We start from the raw sequence: 25,051 nt of genomic DNA, 5'->3' as shown, positions 1-25,051 counted from the left end.
GCACGTAGATAACTCTATTTCTCATCATTTTGGTGGCACACACATCCACACGCAAGATCAGAGTTTAACTGCTTAACGAAAGTCGCCATCAATATCCTTTCACTTGCACTAACGATTTCAAAGCGCTTAAGATATAAAATTGCTTCCAACTACCGTCAACATGTTCTTTTGACCGTTACTTAGTCACTCACTTGAAAAATAATCCCGAAAGATGTAAATAATTAGCAAGCGCCATCAAAAAAACAAACGCGCCAAGTCTTTTGACGTTTCAATCTTGATGACCCATTCCAAGCGAAGCCTGAAGAAAACCGAGCGAGAGACAAAGGCAAATAAAGAACAAAGGGTGGCCACCAACACCACCAGCAGCGCTTGTGGTGTTGCCAGGAAACTTTCTCTATAAATGCTACTTTTCGTGAGTGTTCGCTCAAAATTTCATGAATTTTGGCAGCACGAAGCAGACCCAAACGAACGTTGGAAGAAAAAAAGAACTAAGCTGAAAATAGAAAAATGGGCGTGGCCCATTGCACACGACTGATTAGAATGCGTTTTTGAAATATTTTTTTAAAATGCTTGTAAAAGAAATAGCATAACTTTTAATAAAAGTGAAAATAAACAGAAATGTTCACAAAAAGTTGCTCTACTCGTTGGTGTACTTGGTTTTACTGAATTTCAAGGAACACTCCAGATTATCCAACATCATTCAAACAAGACCGCTTATTAGGCTTAAAATGGGTTTATTTCCCCTATTAAATATAGCGGAATTAAAAGGAACAACTCGTCTCTTTGTATTCACAATATTTTAATATTTTTTTTTAATTTGAAATATTTTTTTTTTATTTTATCTAGATTTTATTTTTAAATTTGTAATGTTTTTTTTGAATTTTTTTAAATATTTTTTTATTTTTTTTTATTTTTAATTGATTTAAATTTTTTAAGCGTTTTAATTAAAAAGAATATTTTTATTTTATTTTTTTAAGTTTTTAGGTTTTCTATTTTTTTAGAATTTTGTTATTTTTTCCGTGCTTGATTCGATTTTTCCTAGCTTGATTCGATTTTTACGTGCATAATTCCATTTGATGTCTTCCTTTGATTAGGCCCTGTAAACAAATGCAAACATTGATGGTACGTTCGTTTGATGGCTAGTTCCACACTGAGTGCCGCACTCAGAGCTGTCAAAGTGTTTCTTTGAAGAAACTCGCGCTAGTTCCGCACGAGTTTCGCCGCCATCTTGGAACTGAAACTCTAGTGCCGCACTCGATATTTTTTCAGTTTCATGCGAGTTCCACGCGCACTGACAAATGACGTTCGATTGAACCAAAACTGGCACCGACGAGTGCGGCACTCAGTGCCGCACCGGTTCTTCAAACGAACGTACCATGAGTATGTCCTTCTCACACCTCCATCGGAATAAGCAGGATTCACCAAATGTTAACATTTGATTATAGGACGTAATCAAAAAGCCTGGATTTTAATTTTTATATTTATATTTTCGTCAATTTTATAAATAATTTCAAGCTCTTAGTTTTTACGAGTTTTTTATGTTTAATGTTGGAAGTCAACCCTAAGTGCGGCCCTGGTGATTAGATTTAGTTAGCTTTAGGCGCAGTAGGCTTTGCCACGCGCATCTTTTATATAAACACCACCCACTCTGTGTTAACCCTCTTTCCCCGAATAAACACCAACTCGTCAGGTTGTGTGGCCCAGCAAATCGCGTGGCGCGTTGCCAAGGAAACCGCGAACGGAAGGAAAAAGTTTTTTCCATGTGCGCGAAAAGTTCGGGAAGGTGACGCCACATTCGCGATTCGAAAGTGAGTTAAGTTTTTCGGGAGTAAGACGCGAAAAGAACCGTTGCGATGGAAAACGAGTTTGTGTCGCACGTGTTCGACGGGACGAATTTCCCGTGCTGGAGTTTGCGGATCGAAGCGGATTTGAAGGCGCAGAAACTCCACCACTGTATCGAGCGGACGCTGGAGGAGGAATCGTTTTTCACGGTGGTTGCGGAGGAAGGCGTGGCGGAGCGGGTGCGGAAGGAAGCACTTCGGAAGTCCCGGAAGGAAGAGGACGAAAAGTGTAAGTTGTTCCTGCTCAAGACGATTGCCGAGCCGAAACAGGAGGCCGTTCGCGGAATTTCATCGCCGAAGCTGATTTGGGAAGCCCTGAAGGAAATGTCGGACCGGAAAGCAGTGCGTGCCGGAAGTAACGGAACGTGTCCGTTCAAGTGTCGCGTCTGCGGGAAACCGGGGCACACGAAGGTGGACTGCCCGCTGAAGAAGAAGGAGAAAAACGCTGCCGGAAGTGTGCAGCAGCCGAAGAAGTGGAAGGCGCATGCGGCGGAAAGCAGTGCCGGTGCCAAGGAAGACGTGCCGTTCGTGCCAGAAGCGGAAGAAGCCAACAGTGAGGAAACAGACGGAAAGTTCCGGTGGGTGCTGGACAGTGATGTTTCCGAGCACATGGTTGGCGAAAAGAACCTGCTGGTGAATGTGCGTCGGATGGAAACCCCGAAGGTGGTCAACGTGGCTGAAGGAGGAGTGCCGCTCGAAAGTCGCTACGTCGGAGAAGTGAAAATGAAGGCCGTCGTCGGAAAAAGGACGTTGAACTGCACGGTTCACGACGTCCTGTACGTGCCTGGATTGACGTCGAACCTATTCTCCGTGGAGAAGGTGGCTGAGCGCGGAATGGAAGTCACGTTTGGCCGGAATCATGCTCGAATCTCGAAGGACGGAGACGTCAAGTGCACTGCAACGTGGAACGGAAGTTTGTACGTGCTTGACGTAGAGCTCGAGATGTGTGGATCGACCGTGGTGGCTGAGTTGGAGAGTCAAGAAGAAGTGCCGGAAGATAAAGTGTGCACGGACGATCAACTCGACAGTGAAGAATCGGATGCAGATGACACAGTGCAAGAAGAAGAAGAAGTGCCTGAAGATAACGCAGTATCAGAACTGGAGGAAGCTGTGGGAGAAAGAAGAGGTCGCGTGAAGAAGCATCCGGCAAGGCCCGACCACGAGTTGAAGCTGAAGTGGCCGGCAAGGCCCGACCACGACGTCTGCGTCGCCGCCGAGGCCTACGTGGACGAGAATCTCGACACCAATGAAGCGCTGCAGAATCGCAACGACCGGCCGCTGTGGAAACGTGCTATCAACGACATGAAGGCTCCTGATGGTCGCCGAGTTGTGTGCTGCAAGAGGGTGTTCAGGATTAAGAAGGAAGAAGACGGTACCGCTGCCATGTACAAAGCTCGTCTCGTCGTGACGGGGTGCTCGCAACGTGCGGGGTACGACTACAAAGAAACGTACGCCCGAATCGTCGTTCGTGAGCTGCCGGCAGAAGCGGTGGAACAGCTGCACCAGACAGAAGAACGGAAGCCTCCAGGATTTGAGAGGGGGAGTAAGGTGCGCAAGATGAACAAATCGCTGGTTGGTGCGAAGGCGCTGCAAAACCGGAAAAAGCGGTACAGGTGTCGAATGCTGTTCAAGAAGATCTCGAAGCTTGAAGGAGCGCAAACGGAACGAGACCGTCGATCCGCTGCTGGGAGTAGCGGGCGGAGACCGAGGGAGCGACATCAACGATCGCCGCTCAACATTCTGTTCTGCCTGCGAACCGATTTGGCCGATCAGAACCGCCATCAACTCTCCGGTGGCAAGTCAAGAGGAGAGCAAGTACACTACGAAGAAGATCTACAAGACCGGAAGCGGATGAACCTCGGAGCATCCGCAACAACAACATCCGTGATAGCTGGCCAGGAAGAACTCACCAAGTTGCCAGTTCCTCCTGACAAGTGACCAGCTCGCCGATGTGTTCACCAAGGGCCGAAGCTGTTTCGACCGAGAAGCTTCGAAGCACTTTAGGTTTGAGAGGGGGTGTTGGAAGTCAACCCTAAGTGCGGCCCTGGTGATTAGATTTAGTTAGCTTTAGGCGCAGTAGGCTTTGCCACGCGCATCTTTTATATAAACACCACCCACTCTGTGTTAACCCTCTTTCCCCGAATAAACACCAACTCGTCATTTAAAAAAAAATATTTCAAATTCAAGAAAAAGATAATTATTTTTTTCTTGAATTTGAATTTTTTTTTTAATCATGAAGAAAGTCGTAAAAACTAAGAGCTTGAAATTATTTATAAAATTGACGAAAATATTTTAATTATTTTTTTCTTGAATTTAAAATATTTTTTTTTAATTTTATCTAGATTTTATGTTTAAATTTTTAATGTTTTTTATTTTTTATTTTTATTATTTTTTTTATTGTTTTTAATATTTTTTTTATTTTTTTATTTTTAATTGATTTCTATTTTTTAAGCTTTTTAAAAAAAAATATTTTTATTTTATTTTTTTAAGTTTTTAAGTTTTCTAATTTTTTTTTAATTTTGTTATTTTTTAATTTTGTTAATTTGGATTTTTCATAAATTTTTCGCATTTTTAATTTTTTTCCGTGCTTGATTCGATTTTTCCTAGTAGCAAAAAGGCTGAATACCGAGTAGCAAAGTGAAATCTGAGAGCAAATTTGCTACCGCAACACGTACCGTGGTGGGGTTGATTTGCTTCGATGTTTGCAACCAGCGCTGGAGATGCACTTACTACCAGTATTTGTGGCGGATACGAAAATCGATTTCATCCGCATTGACTTTTTCTCATCTATGATTTTCGTTTTCGTTAGTAGTTAGAATCAACGCCGGGGATTGGGAAGGGAGCATAAGGGCAGTATGCTGTAATGGCGGAGCATGGATGTGGATAGTGGAAGACCAAAACTACTTCACAAGGGGTCATATTCCTCCAGCTTGGGCCAACATCGACCGGATGTGCAAAAGCCCAGATTCTGAAAAAAATAGGAACATCAGGCGGCGGAAAAGCGCGCAAGAAGAGACGCGAGCTGGGAGAGAGCAAAACACGGAAGTTTCTCTCTCCTTTTCGAACTTTGCTCTCTCCCTGCTCGCGTCTCTTCTCGCGCGCTTTTCCGCCGCCTGTCCTAAAGCTTTCTTGCACACCCTGGACTACCACATTCATACCGTCCATCGTGTACAAATGGGAGGGCTTTCAATGTATTTCTTGGATGCGTTGTATGGGAACCCGTGCATGGAGAAAGCCGAACAGGTTGGCGGCTGCTTGGGAGATTTTGCGGCTTGCCTTAGATTTTCATTCAGCGCTGATATGATTCCAAGATCAAAAGTTTTGCATACAAAATTTGATGAAAAAAGAACAAAATCGTTAACCTGCCAAACACATACGATAATTTCCTATACTAAAAAAATCAAAACTAAGCTTAATTAAGCTACAAAATAAATATATTCATTGTTTTAATTGCGTTTACGATTAAGCACGAACCAATTTTGAAAAAAATTAAAGGGAAACTTGAAATAACATTGGCCCATGTAGGGGAACTATACCCTTTCTCAGCCTATTTCTATTATCGGCCTATCAGCACTTTGATCATGAATTACAGCTTTCATAAAGTGTTTTTGACTGTTCCAAAATAACAAATAGCTCAAATAAAAGTGAGCAAGCAACTCTCCATTGTTGAAACATCTGAAAATGTTGATTTAATAGCGGAAAACGGAAAAGTGATGAGAATTGGTCGAACGGCTTAGAGTGATTAGAATGGGCATATTTCCCCTAATTTGGTATCGAAACCTAAAGCTCGTTGATTAAAATGGCCAATCTCCGGAATGTTTGCTTCGTTCGATCGATGAAGATGTTATATCATTCATTTTTAAAATCATGTGATCGTTGTCACTTAAATAAACGTGTGAACGTATGTAAACGTTTCAAAAAATTTAAAACGATGAAAAAATACTATTATTATGAAAAGTGTTTTTTGGACAAGCAAACATTTTGGCCACGCGTCGCCTCTGTAAAATGATTCCTCTCTCCCATCCCCAAGCACCCCGGAAATTTGTAACGGGTGTAGGAACACTTCATATAGACGCCCTTGCTCCCATCACTGAAGGTATGGAGCGACGAGAAAATAAAAAGCATGTCCCCACAGCCGAACCATCAGAAGATAAGCAGGCAATCCACAACTCACAGCGAACCACCAAGGGAACACCCTACCGAGTATACCTTAAAATTATTTGAAAACTGAACCGATTTAACCCAGTTATTAAAGGAATTTCTCAATCAAACTTCTCTCCGGTAAGAAAGGTACTTCCTGAGTTGGTGACACACACAGACCGGGTGCTGTATTAAATCTAATTGTTTAAATCTTATTTAGTAGAGCTCATACACATTCATGGTAGTGTCCACTTTGCTTGGCCATGCTGCATGGTACGGATCTTTATTTTCCGTGACCGAACTTGACCGAGACTTACCGGAAAATTAAAAAAATAAAATGCTCAAGATTCAGTTCAAAACGGAAGGGACGATCACCACGGATGTCGCCACTCTCGCCTTCACACACGTAATCGGGAAAAAGATTGCACGCAGTATGACGGGGAATCGCTCACACAAAGATCCCCACCGAGAGCAGCAGGAACAGAATGCCGAACCCGAGGAAGATCGACGCAAACAGCGAAATGAGCAGCTCCTTGAAGATGACGCCTTCCTTGCCGCCCAGCTTCGGCCGGGAAACCTCGAACACGAAGAACCAGGCGGTGAAAAAGATTCCGATCAGCAGCAGAACCGACGCCAGGTGCGGAAACACGGCCGGATTCACCGGGGAGATGTAGCGAATCATGGAATCCATTGCGCTGGAGGAAGAAAGCAATAATTAGATTTATATTAACTCAATTCATGATCAACACCACAAGAGCTATCGATTCTCACCTTTTTCAAAGACTTTTGGTTACTATTTTAGCACAAAAATTAACAATTTACAAAATTGTTGTCCGGCACCTTGGCAGCGAGAAGATTTTGAAAACACTCCTCAAAATTACGTGGCGAAACGTCGCGGAGCGGCTTTTTGACAGCTTGGGTGAACGCAGTGACGTACGCGATGGCCGCACTGGGAGGGGCGATATCTGAGAACGTGCACCATTGCGCGTACACCTACCCAGTCAACTCAATCGGAATTTGAATCGTTTACGTATTCCGTTACAAACGAGGTTTCAAACGCAACAACCGATTACATGCAAGTACCGGCGGTTGAAATGGAATACGGAAACGATTCGAATTTAATTCCGTTTGAGTTGACTAGGCACCCAGGATTGGCCGAATGGTTAAGCTGTCCGCTTCGTAAGTGGATGATCATGGGTTCGATTCCCATCTGCTCCAACCTTCCATCGGATGAGGAAGTAAAAAGTCGATCCCGGCCTTAGTTGTTAGGCCGTTAAATCATTCCAGGTGTGGGAGTCGTCTCCCTGCTATAAGTACAAACAACACACCAAACCAAGCCTGCTCCGGTGGCATCGCTGGCGGCGTTGGACTCGCAATCCAAAGGTCGTCAGTTCGAACCCTGGTGTGGAAGGTTCCTTGGAGTAGAAAGAGGTTTGGGTGCTCTCCCCATTCAAGCCTTTGGACTCCTAGGTTCGAGCAGAAACTTGCAATAGAGACAAAAGACCTGGGGATCGTGAATGTGAATGGTTTGATTTGATTTGAGGTTTTGATATCATACGAGACCTATCTATTAGCAATTTCGAAGGTTATTTTGTAACTTTTTTCCTTCCCCTGCTCATTTTTTCTCCCGTGTACCAGTAAACTCAACACCGTTTAAATAGTCAGCTGTTGAAAGGTACCCCATATCTCAGCTTAGGATAATTACTGCACTGATGTTTTTGCCAAAACAATCCAATAAATGAAATGAAATGAAATATCATACGAGACATATTTCGAAAAAAGTGAAAAACGCCGGAAAGTGTCATATTTAAATAAAGAGCTCCAAGTTTACTTGTGACAAAACATTATACTGAAAAAATACAATAGGTAATTAAGAAATTTTCAAGTGTTACAGAATGCTGTAACAAAAGTTCGTTCGTTGATTCGTTATTTGCTTCGATCAGCCCTCTGTCACGACGGCCATGTTTATGAAACCTAAATGTTCGACGCGAACAAGAAGACGACAAAGAAGATGAAGAACGCATTTGCTGTCAAAATTTAAAAATAAACAAACCGCGTGGTAGAAAAAGGCATTATTTCATAATGTTGAAATGATTTCCATGAAAAAATAACGGCACGGGACACGGGACGGATTTCCAAACGCAAGTTCCCGAAGGACCCTATCCGCCAGAGACTATGGATAAATGCCCCGCGAAGTGGCGATGAAGACGGTTTTGCAAGTTCAAAGTTCAGATTTGTTCGGACCACTTCGCGATGAACTTCTTGTGAGTCCACGAAAGGTCGGATTCAACACAAGCACGCGATTCCTTCGATTCCCTGTGCGAGTCGACAGCGGCAGTTGGCCAGGATGTTTCTGCACTTGGTCGGTTACTCCCTGCCGGAGATTGCAGCGAGTTGTTCGGAAGGATCAACAGCGGGACTTGGCCAGTCCCCGGTCCAGCAACAGTTCTCATCTTTTTTCGTAACAGATTTGCACACACAAAAAGAGATGTTTCTTGAAAATTTGGTGTAAACAAACAGACAACACCAATACTGCTACACTCACAGAGCCCACGCAGTAGTATTAGTGAAGAGCCCACGATAAACAACGTGGGCTCTTCGAGGTTTTGGTGACTGTCAAACGTTCTAGCCATTTACAGTGGTGCCAGGGGGTTGGCTTCGACTGCCAAAAAATCGAATTAAGCCAAAATCAATTTAGCGAATCCGCTCTGTGAATTAAAAAAAAAATAAGTTAGTCAGACCTTTTGTAAACACGTCACTGATCCACCGGGGGCACCTGTGAACGCACTCCATTGCTGCCGTCATCAAAACAAGCAGCGAAACTGTCACCCAAAATGTCAATAATCTGGTGGAAAATCGACAACGTTTTGCAATTTTGCAAAGTTTTCGAAAGTTTGCTGGATTTTTAAAATTCTGTAAGTTTTTTTTTTGGTTATTTAGACATTGTACAACTAACGTAGTGACTTTACTTTTAATAAATCACCAGGTTTGCTTGACTTGCTGTGAATTTCAGGAGAGTTGGACAAATTTAAGAGGTGAGTGTTTGATCCATAATTTTGGATGCATCCCAAAATGAACAGGAAATCTTTGTCTACACGTAAAATATCCCACTAATATTCAAATAACAAAATACTGCAAGATTTCTAACGCATAGTTTCTCTTTCTTTACCTGTTTAAAGAACACGACATTCAAAAATAGCTTCCCCTTTGCATTCTCACGTAAATTCCTTAAAAACCAAAGTTCGTCCTCCAAGTTTACACGATGGAAGCCCCCAGCGGAGCTCCTCCCAAGGTATCGGATTGTACAGGATTGTGTGTTGTACTAATTTTATCTTTTTGTATCTAAGTTTCACCGTAGAAAATTGCATGTTCACCACTTTCGTTAACTCTTTTGGTAGTTAGTACTTGTTGAAAGTTGCATGACCTTTGTCGTAAGTTTTAGTTTTGACTGCGTTGACTAATATTCTTCTTTCCAAAGCAGAAACGCCGTCCTCGGAAGCACAAGCCGAAGCTAACCAAGCCGGACACTTCCGGTGAGAATCCCACTCCGGCGATCCCCGAGAGCAAACCGGTGACGGAACCCGCGAGTGAGTTGCAGCGCAATCCAAGCAAGAGAAATCGCAAACGAAACCGAAACAAGTCGAAAGTGGAATCGATTGAAGCGATCCCGTTGGAGGAGATTTTCCCGGGTAATAAGGTTTATCCGTTGGAGGGGCAAACTGTTGGCAGAAAGACAGGTTCTGCTGGGGTGGCGACGGGAAACGGTCCTGTTACGGTGAAGAAGACAAGTTTGGTTGGGTTTAGAAACGCTGAGATTGAGAATCTTGCGCTGGAAGGAATCTTTCCATCGTTTGGCAAGAGAATATTTATCAGTAATAAAAAAGAGAGCTTCCCTGGGATCGAAGATATTCAACTTGAAGGAATATTCCCTTCACCAGAAACTTACACGTTCGAAAGTAATGCAATTGCGAGGAAGCTTAAAATTGTAACGAACTCCTCGAAAGCAATTCAGAAGCAGAGTTGTGCTAAACCGATTCCGGGAATCATCGACATCTCAGCAGAGGACATTTTTCCATCAGCACAAAAACAACAAGCAGATCCTGAACCCACGATGAATCCTCCCAAAACGGAGAAATCTAAAGAAGAGGTAAAAGCCGAACGAGAGGCCAAGAAGAAGGCGAAACAAGAAGCCAAGACGAAGGTCAAGCCTGAAAAACCAGCAACCAATGATTCGTCATCGCCGGCGTTGCAAAAATCCAGCACCGACTCCAGCATCTCGGAAAAGCTCGAAAAGCTGCACATTTCGGACGCCAAGCCAGAGGCGACGACAGCCGCCGCTCCATCCGACCCCAAGCAGCTGAGCAAAGCCGAGCGAAAGGCCCTGTTTGAGGCGCAAAACCCTAAACTGGCCACCGGCGCCGCAAAGACAGAGCCGAAACCTGTCTCCAAGGCGGAACGTCGCGCCCTGCAGGAAGCTCAACGTGCGGCCAAGGCTGAAGTTCAGGCCAAAAAGGCAGCAGTCCCAGCGGCAACTCCGCAGAAACAGCAACCCGCCCCAGCCCCCTCAGCTCAAAAACCAACCCAGAAGAAAGCCTCAACCGCCGCCACGGCCAAGCAAACCCAACAGCAGCAACCGCACATGGTCAAGCTGTTCAACCATCTGTACACGAAAAAGTTTGCCGCCGAAGAGATTGTCAACTCGCCAACTCTCCACCCGGCCATCGTTAAACTTGGCCTCCAGTATGCCGACGGGATTGTGGCCGGCTCGAAGAGTCGCTGCCTGGCCTTCCTGGAGGCGCTCAAGGCCGTCATCGGCCACTACGAAACCCCGCCGGAGAAGGAGTTTGGGCGGGGCTTCGAGGAGACGCTCACGCCCAACATCGTGTACCTGCAAAAGTGCCGCCCCTTTTCGGTGTCGATGACGAACGCGCTCAAGTACATCAACATGTACGTGCGCCAGCTGGACGCGAAGAACTCCGAGTCGAAGGTGGGTTGTAAATCTTATTATTAATGCAGAAATGCTTTACTTTTACTCACAAAAACTTCATTTTATGAACTTTTTGGCGGGCATTGAATGGCTTGTTCCAGAGAAACAACTTTGCCGAAGAGTGCAAAAAGATTCGTCAACTATTAAGAATGGTTCAGAATTAAAAACATCACCGCTGAACCTCAACTTTTTCTTCAAGCTCAATTTGTTTAGTCTGGCCGAATGGTTTTTCAAGGAGAATCCTCTTCGGAGGGTGTAGCTGTACGGTTAGGCCACGAGACAAAAGCCCCCGTTATGGTGTCAAGAGAAACCTGCAGCTGAGAGTCCCGGTAGCTGTAAGCTGGCAGCCCCACCCCTAGACTAGGTATTCGCAGCCCTGGTTAGGCGGCATACCGATGCAAATCACCAACTCAGAAAAACGAAAGAAGAAATTCAGGACGGACAAATCGACGAAAAGGCGATGCACGGAGTCGATTTTGTAGTGATTGGCGATCAGAAGAACCGAGTTATCAAGTGGAAGGTGGTGAATGACCGGATCTGCGTGTTGAGAATAAAGGGCAAATTCTTCAACTACAGCCTGATCAACATCTACGCACCGACGAACGACAAACCCGATGACGACAAAGACGCTTTCTACGAGCGTCTCGACAAGACCTATGGAAAGAGCCCAAGACACGACGTGAAAATAGTCATCGGAGACGCAAACGCGCAGGTTCTTCCATCCTGTCATCGGCAAGGAGAGCCTTCATCCTCTTACGAATGACAACGGCCTACGTTTGGTCAATTTCGCCGCAGCCAGAGGAATGGCTATCTGTAGCACCTTCTTTGCGCGTAAGAACATTCGGAAGCACACCTGGCGCCACCCGAATGGCGAATCGTGTACCAAAATCGATCACGTTCTGGTGGATGGTCGACACTTTTTGGACGTCCGATCGTACAGAGAACCGAACATCGACTCCGATCACTTCCTGGTAGCGTGCAAAATCCGAGCAAGGCTGTCGAACGTGTTGACCCCGCGGACAACGCGAGGATAGCGCAGTTGAACGTCCAGCGTCTTTCGAGTAACGACGTTGTTGCAGAGTTTAGTTGGAAGCTCGACGAGCGGATCAACGAGGACACGCCTATGGGTAACCTGGACGAGCAATGGGGAGCCCTCCAGAACATTGTTGCTGCGTGCAAAGTGCTTGTGGATGGAGGTGGAAGATTCCTCCGACGACGATTTTCTTCTCGTTGTCGGAACGCGTTGCGGAAGAAGACTAGTGAAGACGGAGCCGACGTCAGAATTGGCAACGAGGAACAACTCCTCAACAACAACAAGTTCAGCCCGCTGGTGGAGAACAACAACAACAATAATGGTAACCCAGCTGGGAAAGGAAGCGTCCCACCGGTTCCAGTTGCCAAGAAACCAACACCTCTGGTGGTTAAGAATATGAGCTTCGGCAAGCTGAGGAGTGTAATGTTGTCGTGTACAATCAAGCCAAGTTACAAGCTGACTGCGTTTGGGATCAAAATTCCTTTGTATCTCCCAGGACCGTTTTGAAACCGCGCGGGCCCACTTGATTGCGAACAAAGTGGAGTTCTATTCCCACACCTCCAAATAAAAAACAACTCCGCGTCGTTGTCAGAGAACTTCCACCGGCTTCACCTGAATACGTCAGAAAGAACCTCAAGGAATCGCACAACCTGGAAGCTGTGGAGGTGCACCTCGGCGGAAACCCCGTACATAGTTACGTTCCTCAAGGGCTACACCAACCTCAAGCAGCTGAGTGAAATCAAACGCTTGCAAGCATTTCGCATCCGGTGGGAGGCTTACCGGAATAAGCGGCCGAACGTGACCCAGCTGGGTCATGGAACCAGGAACTGTCACCTCAAGGGGAGGTGCAACAACTGTGGGGGTCCCGACAAGGCGGACGAGTGCAAAGTCAAAGAAGCCGAGCCAAAGCGGTGTGCCAATTGCTCTGGAGCTCACGAAACCACGGACCGCAGCTGCCCCAAGCGTGCGGACTTCATCGGGAGGCGCCAGCAGGCTACGAAACCGAAACCGCCGGCAAGGAAGACGGAGAAGCATAGTCCAGCAGTTCCGGTGTTCACACCGGCGGAGTTCCCTCCGCTGCCGGGCGCAGTCCTGGACGGATAACTGAAGGATCGCCCTCGACCCGCAGGTGGTGGAACCACAAAGGAGAAAGCCGGAGAGGTGCTCTGGAGTTCGGCTGAGCTGTGGCGCATTTTCTCTGAGAACATCCCCAGGTTCAAGACCTGCAAGACCCGCTTGGACCAAGTAACCCTTGTCAGTTACATGATCTCGAAGTATGGAGTGTAAGGAGTTGTTTTTGTTATAGTTGATGACCGATCCTTCTAACCTGGTCACCGCACCTAAAAAGAATTAAAAAAAAAAAAAAGATCGGCAACCCCGAGAGACGTATGATTACTTGTGGAAGAGGACGATAAGCGGAGGTTTCACGCAACTGTCAACGGTATATAAAGGAAATCCACGCCTTCCCTTGTGATGTGCAACGACACGGAAGGTAACCTGTTGACAGATAAGAAAGCGGTAGCGGCCAGGTGGAAGTAGCACTTTCAACAGCTGTTGAACGGTGAGACACGAGAGGAAATCGTCGAGAAAAGGATACACATTGAGGACGATGGAAAAGCTGTGGATCCGCCTACGTTGGAGGAAGTAACTAAGGCTGTTAAGGAGCTCAAGAACGGGAAATCCGCGGACTTTTCAAGCACGGGAGTACGCGGATGGTCGAGATTTTGCACCAATCATTCTACGCTATTGGTGCGAAGAACAGCTTCCGACCGACTGGTTAGACGGGCTCGTCACCCCAATCTACAAGAAGGGGCAAAGACTCGATTGTGCCAACTATCGAGGCATCACAATCCTCAACTCAGCGTACAAAGTACTCTCCCGCATCCTATGGAGCAAGCTGAGACCAATGACCGAGACCTTTGTCGGCAAATACTAGTGTGGTTTTCGAGCGGATAGGTAAATTACGTATCAGATGTTAACTCAGCGACAAATCCTCCACAAGTTCCGGGAGTACAACTTGCAAACACACCATTTGTTCATAGACTTCAAGGCGGCGTACGATTCAGTCAAAAGAAACGAACTTTGGAAGATTATGCTAGAACACGGCTTTCCGGCGAAGCTAATTAATCAAGCGTGCGAATAGCTAACGATTGAAACAAGGAAGGTGAAGGTACTTCGGAGTCGGAAATACGATTTCTATACGAGATGTTGGATGAATTTGTATATCCTGGTACACGCGTGACGTGCGACAACGATGTGAGCTGCAAAGTGTAACGACGAATTAGTACTGCAAACAGGGCTTTCTACGGTCTTCGTAGTCAGCTAAGGTCCCGCCGCCTAAGGACGTCTACAGAAATAACGCTGTACAGGACCTTCATACTCCCTGTCGTTCTTTGTGGTCACGAATTGAGGACGCTAAAGGAGGCTGACCAGAGAGCACTTGGGGTCTTCGAGCGGAGAATCCTGGGAGCTATCTTCGGCGGCAAGCTAGTAGGAGACCGGTGGCGCAGGCGCATGAACTTCGAGTTGTACCAAGACTACAAACATGCTGATATCGTAAAAGTCATCAAGCACGACAGGCTGAAGTGGGCTGGGCATGTAGCCAGAATGGCGCACTATTTCTCCATACAAATTTTGGAGAAAAACCATTCAGTCCTGTCTAAACATTTGTTGAAAAATTCAAAGTACACGTATTATTTTATTGCTTGAATCCAGCTCGTAATACAGGTTACGAAATTACAGGTTAATAAATTTATTCCGACCCCTCTATTTCCCAGCAAAAAGAGTTCCTGTTCGAAGCGATCGACACCTACATCCGGGACCAGATCGAGAAGGCCGAAGAGGCCATTTGCATTTCGGTCCAGGAGAAGATCTACGACGGCGACGTGCTGCTCACGTACGGCTGCTCCTCGCTCATCCGACGCATCCTCGAGGAAGCGCACCGGCGCACGAAGCGATTCCGCGTGGTCATCGTAGACTCGCGGCCACGCACCGGCGAACACGACATGCTGCGCCAGCTGGTGGCCCAGGGCGTCGACTGCACGGTGGTGCTGATCAACGCCATCAGCTACGTCATTCCCGAGGTGACCAAGGTGCTGCTGAGTGCGCACGCCCTGCTGGCCAACGGCTGCGTCATGTCCCGCGTCGGAACGGCCCAGATTGCGCTGGTGGCCAAGTCGTACAACGTGCCGGTGCTGGTTTGCTGCGAGACGCACAAGTTCAGCGAGCGCGTCCAAACCGATGCGTTCGTGTACAATGAAATCGGTGAGATCGCTTAATTTGAATGTGTTCGAAACAGACAATCATGTTTAACCTTTCCAGGCAACCCGAACGAGCTCATCCTGGACTCGGGCACCCGCGAGAACCGACTGCACAACCCGCTGGCCGAGTGGGAATCGATCAGCCATCTGACGCCGCTCAACATGCACTACGACGTGACGCCGCCGGAGCTGGTGACGGCCGTCGTGACCGAGGTGGCCATTCTGCCCTGCACCAGCGTGCCCGTCATTTTGCGCATCAAACCCTCCGAGGTGGGATATTAGAAGGGGAGGGCTCTTTGCATGCAGCTCTTTGTGTGATGACGAACGATTGATTGTAATCTTGTTGTTGATTCGACTATTGGAGAGAAGTTTAGTCGAACGTTGGTCAAAATTAAAATATATTTGAGTGCAAATTTTGATATCCTGGCAGACAGAGCGTAAATTTCTTTGATTGAAGATTTCCCGAGACTCCATTGAAAGTTGCTATGAGGAGCGGGTTCGATTCTCGCCTTATCCTCCTGGCCTTCTATCGGATGGGGAAGTAAAACGTCGGTCCATTTGTGTAAAAGAGGTTTTGGGTGACTCACCACACATTACCTTCGGAAGCCTAGAAATGAGCAGAAAGTTGCAAAAGAGACCACAAAAGACCCGGTTTCTTTTTATTTTTTTTATTTTTTAAATCTTAAAAAAATGATTTTTTTTTTAATTTTTGATTTATTTTTTTTCTTAGATTTTTTTTAAATTTTAATTTTTTTTTATTTTGATTTTTTTTATTTTGTCATTGTTTTATTTTTTTTAATTTTTTTTTACTTTTTTTAAATTGTTTAATTTTTTAAAATATTTTTTATTTAAAAAAAAATTGATTTTTTTTTAATTTTTGTTTTTTAATTTTTTTTAATTTTCTTTAATTTTTTTTAATTTATTTTTATTTTTAAAAACAGTTTGATTTTTTTTCCATGCATGATTCAGTTTTCCGTGCATCATTCCATTTGCCGCAGTAGCAAACCAGCAGAATAGCGGGTAGCAGCGTGAAATCTCGAAGAACTGAGAGAAAATTTGCTACTTAGTGCATCTCAGCGCGGGTAGCAAACATCGAAGCAAATCAAATTTGCACCCGACGTCAACCCCACCGCGGTACCTGTCGCGGTAGCAAATTTGCTCTCAGTCCTTCGGGATTTCACTTTGCTACCCACTATTCTGCTGGTTTTCTATCTGCGGCAAATGAAATAATTGTTTTTTTCATGTATAAAAAAAATTAAAAACGTTGCTTAATCCACCTTTAGGTGGGTGGTGCCTTCCTTACATTCATAAAGTTACACTACAGAGCCTCAAAAAAGAGTTTAAACAAGACTTATTTTTATCAAAATATCTGAGATCCGGCATAAAAAAGTGTATAAATAACACTTAAGAGGTTATAACTTTTGATAGGGTTGTCAGATCTTCAACGTTTTAGGCTCATTGGAAAGGTCTTTTGATTACCTATACAAAGACAGGTCGCATGGTGGATCCGGACAACGTTTTCATCAAAATATTTGAGATCCGGCCTCCAAAAAGTGCATAAATAACACTTAAGTGCTTATAACTTTTGATAGGATTGTCAGATCTTCAACGTTTTGGGCTCGTTGGAAAGGTCTTTTAAATAGCTTTCAAAAACCACTCTTTTTACAATCTTCCGGACTTTATTCGAAATCGTTTTTTAAGCATAACTTTTGAAGTACTTTACTAAACATCATAATATTAACTAGGGTCTTGTGAGACCCCAAGACAGATCGAATGAAACCAAAACGGTCGAAATCGGTTCAGCCAATCCAGAGATAATCGTGTGCATATTTTTCGGTGCACGGACTCACATCCAGACACACGCACAGACATTTGTACAGAATTTGATTCTGAGTCGATAGGTATACGTGAAGGTGGGTCTACGAGGTCTAATAAAGAAGTTCATTTTTCGAGTGATTTTAAAGCCTTTCCTCATTGAGGTGAGGAAGGCAAAAAAAATAAAAATTAAAAAAATTTACAAAAATTACAAGATAAAAAAATAAAAATTTCATTTTTAACAAAATATTTTTTTTAAATAAAAAAAATAAAAAATTTCAAAAAATTTAAAACAAAATTCAAAAAAAAAATAAAGAAATTATAAAAAATTGAAAAAAAACATTAAAAAAATTAAAAATGACAAAATTTTAAAAAAATAAAATAATAAAAAAATCCAAAAAATATAACAAAATAAAAAAATTAAAAAATTAAAATAAAGAAAATTAAAATTAAAAAAATCTAAAGAATTGAAAAAAAATAAAAATTTAAGAAAAGTTTAAAATTAGAAAAAAAACATGAAAAAAAATGAAAACATTTAAAAAAAATAAAAAAAAATAAAAAAAATTGAAAAAAAATCTAAATAAAAAAATTAAGAAAAAAATAAAAAAATAAAAAAAAAATAGAATTAAAAATAAATTATCAGATTTTTAAAAAAATTAAATATTAAAAAAAATAAAATAAAAATATTTAAAAATTGAAAAAAAATATAAAAAAAATTAGAAAGATTGAAAAAAAAAATAAAAAGAAATTGAAAAAAACAAAAAAAAAATAAAAAAATAAGTTTTTCAAATAAAAAAAAAACAACGGCTATTTAAACGCAGTTTTGAATTTCTGTATTTTTGAGGTTTTGTATTTTTGAATTTTAAAATTTTTGAATTTCTGTATTTTTTATTCTGTATTTTTGAATTATGAAATTTTCGAATTTTTGAATTAAAAAAAATATAAGCTATTAAAACGCATTTTTGAATTTTTAAAATTTTTAAATTTTTGAATTTGTGACTTTTTAAATTTTTAAATTAAAAAAATTCAATTAAATTTTTAAATTTTTTTAATTTTTGAATTTTTAAATTTTTAATTTTTTTAATTTTTGAATTTTAAAATTTTTGAATTTTTAAATTTTTGAATTTTAAATTTTTTGAATTTTTAAATTATTAAATTTTTAAATTTTAGAAATTTTGAATTTTTGAATTTTAAAATTTTTGAATTTTAGAATTTTTGATTCATACAAAAGAGCAGACATACAAAAATCTCCGAAACACGCATTCAAAACTTTGCCCCGGCTTGCCGGTACTTGTCGGGTATCAGAAAATGAGTACACTCAAACCCCGATGGTTTGACACCAACTGTTGTCAAACGAACGGGGTCACTTTTTAGTTTGACACCCTTTTTACACGGCGCTCACACACACTACCAAACGTTTGTTCTGATAGTGTGCGTGAGGCCTGTGTAAAAAGTGACAGTTCGTCACTTTTTAGTTTGACTTTGACCAACCAACGGGGTACAAACTAAAAAAGTGTCAAACGAAAAAGTGACCAACCACCGGGGGTTGAGTGTACCCGACAGGTACCGACACAAATTTTTCTACTACAGATGAACTTGAGATCAAATTTGATACCTGCTTTGCTACGCGCGGTGGGAGACTTGGGGGCAAACGCGAGAGCAAATTTGGTGAGAATCAAATCGGGTAGCAAATGGTTTAACTTTCGACATTTTCGAAAAATGAAATTCATTGAAATTTTCAAAAGGATTAAAATGTTTTATAAACTTTCAGCATTTCTAGGCATGAATCAAAACATAATTATTGATTTTGAAGGTAAACGAGAGCAAAAAATGATAAAAACCCATATTTGCCCAGCGCGGTGGGCTTGTTTCGGTGGCAAATTTGCTATCCTATCGGTGGGGATGACGGAGTTTTTTCAAGATGGCAAATTTGATCTCGGTATTCATGAGCCGGGTGCAAATTTGATTTGCACCCCAGCGGTGGAGATGCCCTAATAAGCTACCGTAAACTGGGGTCAATCAATTTTTGAAATGTTTGATTTACTTAAAAAATTGTATGCTTCCGATAAAATGCTTTTAAAATTGTTGGTTCTACTGGAAATTTTGACAAATTACAAATTTCGATCGTACTTTCTGGTTCCACGATAGAGAATTCTAACAGAAAACGAACCGCAGAATTTGGTGTGTAGGATTCGCTCTAGTCAAGTAGTGCGATCAAAAAATGTTGTATGTAATTTTTACAACTTACAAAACAACGGAACATTCTTTCGTTCAAATAAAACAACGCCTTTTTTGTAGATTTTGAAACATTTATTTTACTTTTCATTTTCATTCAATTACTTACACGTGTAAATTATGTTTATGCTTCTTCTCCTTCCTTCTTCTGTTTACTCCAACAATTAAAACATCTCGTCCGTTATTTTTTAGTTTTTGCTTTGTTTCATTTTGTCGCAAACACAGGATTTTTGTTTTCAACTACGTTAGTTTAGTGTTCCATTTTGTTTACCAGCGTTTAAGATTTTGATTTCCGGCTTTTTTTTTATATGAAAAAGTAGCTTTCTACTTTCAAGAGATCACCCACCTAATGTGGGGGTCATTGGATTTGAATTCGCTACCGAGAGAGGAGTGTGTGTGTTTGTGTGCGGACGCTACTCTTCTTCTACTGCATTCATTCTACTTGGAAAAGTTTGTTTGCTGGAAGTACGACGACGACGTTCGATTGTTTGTAAATGTCTTGCTCTGGGTGCGTTTTTTTTTACTTTTGTGAACAATGTGGCGACGTGTTTGTTTGTTTTGCGACTCGATAATCAAAATTAAGCACTCGGAACAAATGTGAATCCATTTTCTACCCTTGTTTATTGTGTATTTTCTTTAAAAAGCTTCTGGTGGGTCTATACCCTAAAATGGTTTTACCGTAGTGCCTACTGTAAATAGTACCGAGAAAGAAAGTCGCCGCGAAGCGTTTTTCCGTTTTGTGGTCTTAATCTCTAAACTCTGCATGCGATTCACAATTTGCTTAAACAAAAATCACATTTTACACAAAGTTATATAAAATCGTTCGGTTCCGTTTGAAGAGGCAAAGAAAGAAGGAGAATATTTAAGGGGGGAAAACGAAGGAACACTGAAATTGAGCCGCGCGAGAAAGGAAGCTGAACTTAACACTCTAAAAAGTGGAAACAATAAAAGAAAAAAAAACTTTGTTAAACTCTATCCTTGCACACTAAACGAGCCTAAAATGCGATTCAGCTGTGAGGGAGTGAGGCTGGCTAGCTTATCTCTTCGTTTGTACACAGAGAATGTCGGCCGACCGTCGTCGGGCGGCGAGCAACGCGGAGGATCATCATTTGTGGCCGCCACCCCGCTCGAGCTCTTCGATCTCCTTCAGAATCTCCGCCTTCCGTTTGGCCTTCTCGATCTGGTCCTTGTCGGGGCGGGGTCCGTCGCTTGCCCGTAACCGCTCCTCAATTACCTCGATTTCGCGAATCTTCTTCCGCAGTTTGCGCAACTTTTTGCTGAGATCACTGTGGCCATCGGCGCCGGACGCCGTACCTAGCTGCAGGTCCTGTACGGCCTTTGTAACGTCGTCGAGCGGCTTGGACTGGTTCTGGGATTGCTGCTGCTTGGAATTCCGTTGATCCTACAAAAAGAAATCAGTTTTCAAATGTTGCTTGAACCCAACTCCATTCCCCTCTCAGCTCCCACCTGAGCCTGCTGCCGACTGGCCGCCTTCTGCTCTTCCTTCTGCTTCTGCTCCAGCAGCACATCCGGCAGTTCAACGGCTTTCTTTTTAGGCTTGGCATTTGCCGGCTTCGCTTGGCGTTGGTTGGCCTTATTGTCCTCGTGCAAGATCAACAGCCCCGGGACGGGATTCTGCGCTGGACGGGCTGCCGCCTTCCGTTGCTCTTTCTCGCGCTTCTCCCGTGCCTTCTGGGCCATTTCCGGGGGCAGTCCCGGTGGAAGCGATGGCTTCTGGGCAAAAAGCTTTCCCTTGCTTTCGTACAGTGGAACCTCCTCCTGGGGGACGTACCCGTCGCGGACACGCCGCGGCTTCCGCCAGGTTCCATCCGGCCGCTGGGTCGCCGGAATAAACTTGCCTGCAAAAAAATAGTCTTCACTCAACTCCCTCTTCCAAGGTACACAGTCCAACACAAACCTTGACTATCGGTAGCGTACGTGGTCATCCTAGTCCCTCAAACCTCACATCAATCACAGACACCCCACACGACGACGACAACGACGGAGACCTCCCTTATTTCAGGTTCCGGAAGAGCGCCAACTTTGCGGATCGATTTGTGTTCAATAAAAAGTCGCACCAATTTCACGCTTGCCGGCCGTTGCCAACCCGCGCGCACCGTTCGGAACCGGAACCACCCGAGTCTGTCCCGCCGGAGAATAATCTGCGGTAAGGATTCGTGAGGTTCGTGAAAAAAAATGCTTTTTTCAAAGGTTTTTTTTTTCTGGCTTGCGCTTTTTTTCTTCTCGCACGAACAAGAACAACAGCGCGTTAAGAAAAGTGACAGTTCTCGGGCGACGACGGGCGCGATGATGACAGTAGTGGGGCGGCGTTCACGGAAGGCATTTGAAAGAACGGATCCCGGTTGGTGAGGGGTGATTCGGGTAAAAAACATTCGCCCATCAGTCACGAAATATTCTAGCAGAGCTAGTTCTGTCAGAATCCTGTTAGAACGGTGGAACATTTCTGCTATAATGCTCTAAGAATATCCAGCTCTCTAAGAATTCTGCTAGAGTCTTGCTAGAACGTCGTGACTGGCCGAGAATATCAAAAGTGCCCACTTGGCCCAATTCAATTCGAATCGCTTACGTATTCCGTTTCAAACGCAACAACCGGTACGTACACGGAATCGATTGTTGCGTTTGAATCGGAATACGTTTAGGAATACGTGAACGATTCGCATTGAATTCCGTTTGAGTTTACTGGGCTCCCAGACAACTCAATCGGAACTCTGAAACGGAATTCAATTCGAATCGTTTCCGTATTCTGCTTCAAACGCAACAACCGATTCCGTGTTCGTACCGGTTGTTGCGTTTGAAACGGAATACGTAAACGTTTCGAATTGAATACCGTTTCAGAATTTCGATTGAGTTGACTGGGTACTAGAGTGGGATATTATATAGAAAAGTCAGAAATTTACCAAAACATTCAAAGTACGTTTACATGGTAGTTGGAACTTTGTTTGCATCCGATTTTCTATCTCTTTCTAGCAAAAGTTTTTTGTCAGACGACTTCTAGTTGGGTTTTTAGACTGGCCGCCTGGCCAACATATTTCACATGACTGTGACAGCTCGAGCTCGATCTTTGTTTGCATCAGGTTGAGTGAGGGAGTGACGAGGAGTTCGTATTTCTGGAGCAACATTTGAAAGAGACATTACGGCATTGCTCTTACGGCCTTTCATTGCACGCGTTTAAATGGGACGAATGGCCGTAAGAGCAATGTCGTACCGCACCCTTCAAATCTTTCTCCAGACTTATGAATTGAATTATATTTTTTCCACTAGGCCTAGATTGCCTTATTCCGCCGATAGCTGTCAGCTATTCTGCATGATTTTCGCACGATTTGTCGGGCGTTACGCAAAACCTAACTAAAACAAGTTTGTCTGAACTGTTTGTAGACTGCACCACAAACACCTTTCTGCGACAGAGACTCAATTTTTCCAAGATAATTAATTCCAAGTGGGATGGCTTCATGGCTTTCTACCTAAGGTACTCGCGATTGAGTGTGTAGTAGTGCGGTTGTCAAAATCGTTATCTCTGACTCTCTCACTCCACTGACACTGACATTGTTTATGTTTTGGTTTTCCTGATATACAGCCTTTGAATGGCTTCGTGTTTTGACAGCTGTCTGTGTTCCAATTAGCGGATTGGCAATTGATAATTCACATGCAGTTCCAGTTCGTGGGTCTCGTGGCGCAGGGGTAGCGGCTTCGGCTGCCGATCCCGATGATGCTATGAGACGCGGGTTCGATTCCCGCCTTATCCACTGAGCTTCTATCGGATGGTGAAGTAAAACGTCGGTCCCGGTTTCTCCTGTCTCGTCAGAGGCGCTGGAGCAGAAATCCCACGTTAGAGGAAGGCCATGCCCCGGGGGGCGTAGTGCCAATAGTTTCGTTTTTTTCCATTCGAATTAACGAACTTCTTTTCGATCTTTTTGACAAGTATTAAAATTAAAATGTTTGAAAAGATACGAATACGAATAATCCGTCTGTAGTGTCTGTGCCCTTTATCTTTTCTCAAACGATTTATTTTTTCCGTGCACTCATACGAACTGTCAAAGTTTATTTTTATTTTCTACCTCACGAACAAAAAAGAAAAGACAACAAAAACACCAAAAATTCCACAATCAACAGAGCGCAGTTGAGTCAGTCCGGTCGGTTCGCGATTCAAGTGCAAATTTCTGTCGTAATCCTTCCCGGGAACAACCGCTGCAGCAAAGCTCATAAATCACAACAGTGTCTCATCGCAGGTGCTGCACATAATTGCACAGGTAAGCAGTTTTTCTTCTTTTTTTCGAGTGGAGCTAAATTTAGCACCAGAGTGCGATTTCTAATTATGGTAAAAAATAGGCTTAGAACAGGTAGATTGTTTTATTTTTCTCTCTTTTCCTACAGCGCAATTTCTCAAAACATGTCGGATAACGAGGAATCGTTCATCGTGCTGGGTTCGACCCCAACGCCGTCGATGGAGCAATATCTGGAGAGTGGCAGCAGTTTGGAGCAGCCCCAGTCGAAAAAGATGACGGAAAGCACCACGACCCAGATCAACTCCGGCAATTTTAGTCTTATTCAGGCTGGTGAATCACTCAAACCGAATTTCGACTCGCCAAAGTGCTCGATTTCGCAACAGGAAGCGTCGAACGGATCGTTCCGTCTCCCGTTATCGGGCGCGAGCAGCATGGCCAGTTCGGTGGGGGCACCACCAGGCGGTGCGAATCCGTTGGCCGCGAGCATCATTATGGGTGAGACCAAGTCCAGCCTGCTGCAGGCGTTTCCCAGCCTGATGCAATCGTCGTCGTCGATGCCGATCGATGAGGTGCAAGCTCTTCAGCACTTGCTGAACGAACATGGCCAAATGAAGGACAGCTTGCATAAGGCGAACGTGGCCATGCGGAAGAACTTTACCAACATACAGAAGTGGCAGGATGAGGTGAAGACGAAGTACGCCGAACAGGTCAGAACCATCGACGAGCAACGCGCCGCACTGGACGGACTGGAAGCGGAGAACAAAGCGCTCAAGCAGGCCCTTCAACTGGCCGAAACACGCGCCACGGATCAGGCGAAGAAATTCCAGGAGGAGCGGATCGCCCTGCAGAAGTCGCTGGATGAGTCCAGGCAACAGGTCGAGGCAGAACGGCTGAACGCAACGGCCGAACTGGACGAGCTGCGCAAAGCCGTGTCGGAGAAGCAGTCGATTCTGCAGAACATGGCCAAACAGATCGAGCGACTCGAGCTGGAGAAGCAGGAGTTTGTGGTGGTTAGGGCCACAAAAGCGGGAGGAAATGATGTCGGTGCGGACGCAGACTACATCACCAAGGAGGAACACCAGCGTCAGTTGAAGGTGCTGCAGCGGGAGATGTCGGTCGTGGTGGCCAGGAATCTCGAGTTTGATGATATGAAAAATGTCTTCGTCGACGAAATCAACTGCTTGAAGGTCAACTTGTCCGCCGCCGAGGAACTGCACGCAAAGCACCGTACCGAGCTGGCCCGCCAGGCTCGAGACATCGAAACCAAGGACGTTTCGCTGGCGGAAAATATCCGCGAGCTAAAAACGCTTGCCGAACAGGTAGACGTGCTCTCCGCCCAACTGGACATCTACAAGGTCGACTTTGAAGCGGAACGTACCGCTCGCGGCGAGCTGGCCAGCGAGAAGGACCGCATACTGGCAGATTTGAAGCTGCTGCAGAAGCGCAACCAGCAACTTATAGAGGAGGTCCAGAATGGGTTAGTTTGCGCTAATCTA

General features: G+C 44.0%; 4 protein-coding genes across 5 annotated transcripts in view; 2 read left to right on the top strand and 2 right to left on the bottom strand.

The window, feature by feature from the left end:
* Nucleotides 1-6,143: 6,143 nt before the first annotated feature.
* Nucleotides 6,144-6,913, bottom strand: LOC120424876 (transmembrane protein 258). Its single transcript, XM_039589135.1, has 2 exons — nucleotides 6,753-6,913; nucleotides 6,144-6,676 (listed from the first exon to the last, which is right to left on the bottom strand). Exon 2 carries the CDS (start codon nucleotides 6,670-6,672, stop codon nucleotides 6,430-6,432), a length of 243 nt encoding a protein of 80 aa, XP_039445069.1. The 5' UTR covers nucleotides 6,673-6,676; nucleotides 6,753-6,913; the 3' UTR covers nucleotides 6,144-6,429.
* A 1,894-nt stretch (nucleotides 6,914-8,807) lies between these two features.
* On the top strand, nucleotides 8,808-15,690 carry LOC120424878 (translation initiation factor eIF-2B subunit delta). Of its 2 annotated transcripts, none has more exons than XM_039589138.2 (6): nucleotides 8,808-8,896; nucleotides 8,968-9,016; nucleotides 9,181-9,273; nucleotides 9,460-10,968; nucleotides 14,779-15,265; nucleotides 15,323-15,690. In XM_039589138.2, the coding sequence occupies exons 3-6, from the start codon at nucleotides 9,244-9,246 to the stop codon at nucleotides 15,541-15,543; spliced, it is 2,247 nt and encodes a 748-aa protein (XP_039445072.1). In that variant the 5' UTR covers nucleotides 8,808-8,896; nucleotides 8,968-9,016; nucleotides 9,181-9,243; the 3' UTR covers nucleotides 15,544-15,690. The 2 variants fall into 2 exon arrangements, with proteins under 2 accessions (XP_039445072.1, XP_039445073.1); XM_039589139.2 differs by having other exon boundaries at nucleotides 8,809-8,896; nucleotides 9,463-10,968.
* A 3,674-nt stretch (nucleotides 15,691-19,364) lies between these two features.
* LOC120424882 (partner of Y14 and mago) lies at nucleotides 19,365-21,589 on the bottom strand. Its single transcript, XM_039589146.2, has 3 exons — nucleotides 21,230-21,589; nucleotides 20,779-21,170; nucleotides 19,365-20,713 (listed from the first exon to the last, which is right to left on the bottom strand). Exons 1-3 carry the CDS (start codon nucleotides 21,255-21,257, stop codon nucleotides 20,417-20,419), a joined length of 717 nt encoding a protein of 238 aa, XP_039445080.1. The 5' UTR covers nucleotides 21,258-21,589; the 3' UTR covers nucleotides 19,365-20,416.
* Nucleotides 21,590-23,409: 1,820 nt separating this feature from the next.
* The window catches only part of LOC120424881 (uncharacterized), a 28,489-nt gene continuing 26,847 nt past the window's right edge, over nucleotides 23,410-25,051 (top strand). Inside the window, exons 1-2 of the mRNA XM_052709916.1 lie at nucleotides 23,410-23,579; nucleotides 23,704-25,032. Of these exons, the coding sequence (XP_052565876.1) occupies nucleotides 23,720-25,032 (1,313 nt within the window). The 5' untranslated portion in view covers nucleotides 23,410-23,579; nucleotides 23,704-23,719. The remainder of the gene's footprint in view (nucleotides 23,580-23,703; nucleotides 25,033-25,051) is intronic.

Source organism: Culex pipiens, chromosome 3, assembly GCF_016801865.2.
Source record: "Culex pipiens pallens isolate TS chromosome 3, TS_CPP_V2, whole genome shotgun sequence".
Taxonomy (NCBI): Eukaryota; Metazoa; Arthropoda; class Insecta; order Diptera; family Culicidae; genus Culex; species Culex pipiens.
Note: the sequence above shows the minus strand (reverse complement) of the source record. Positions and strands in the feature narration are given on the sequence as shown.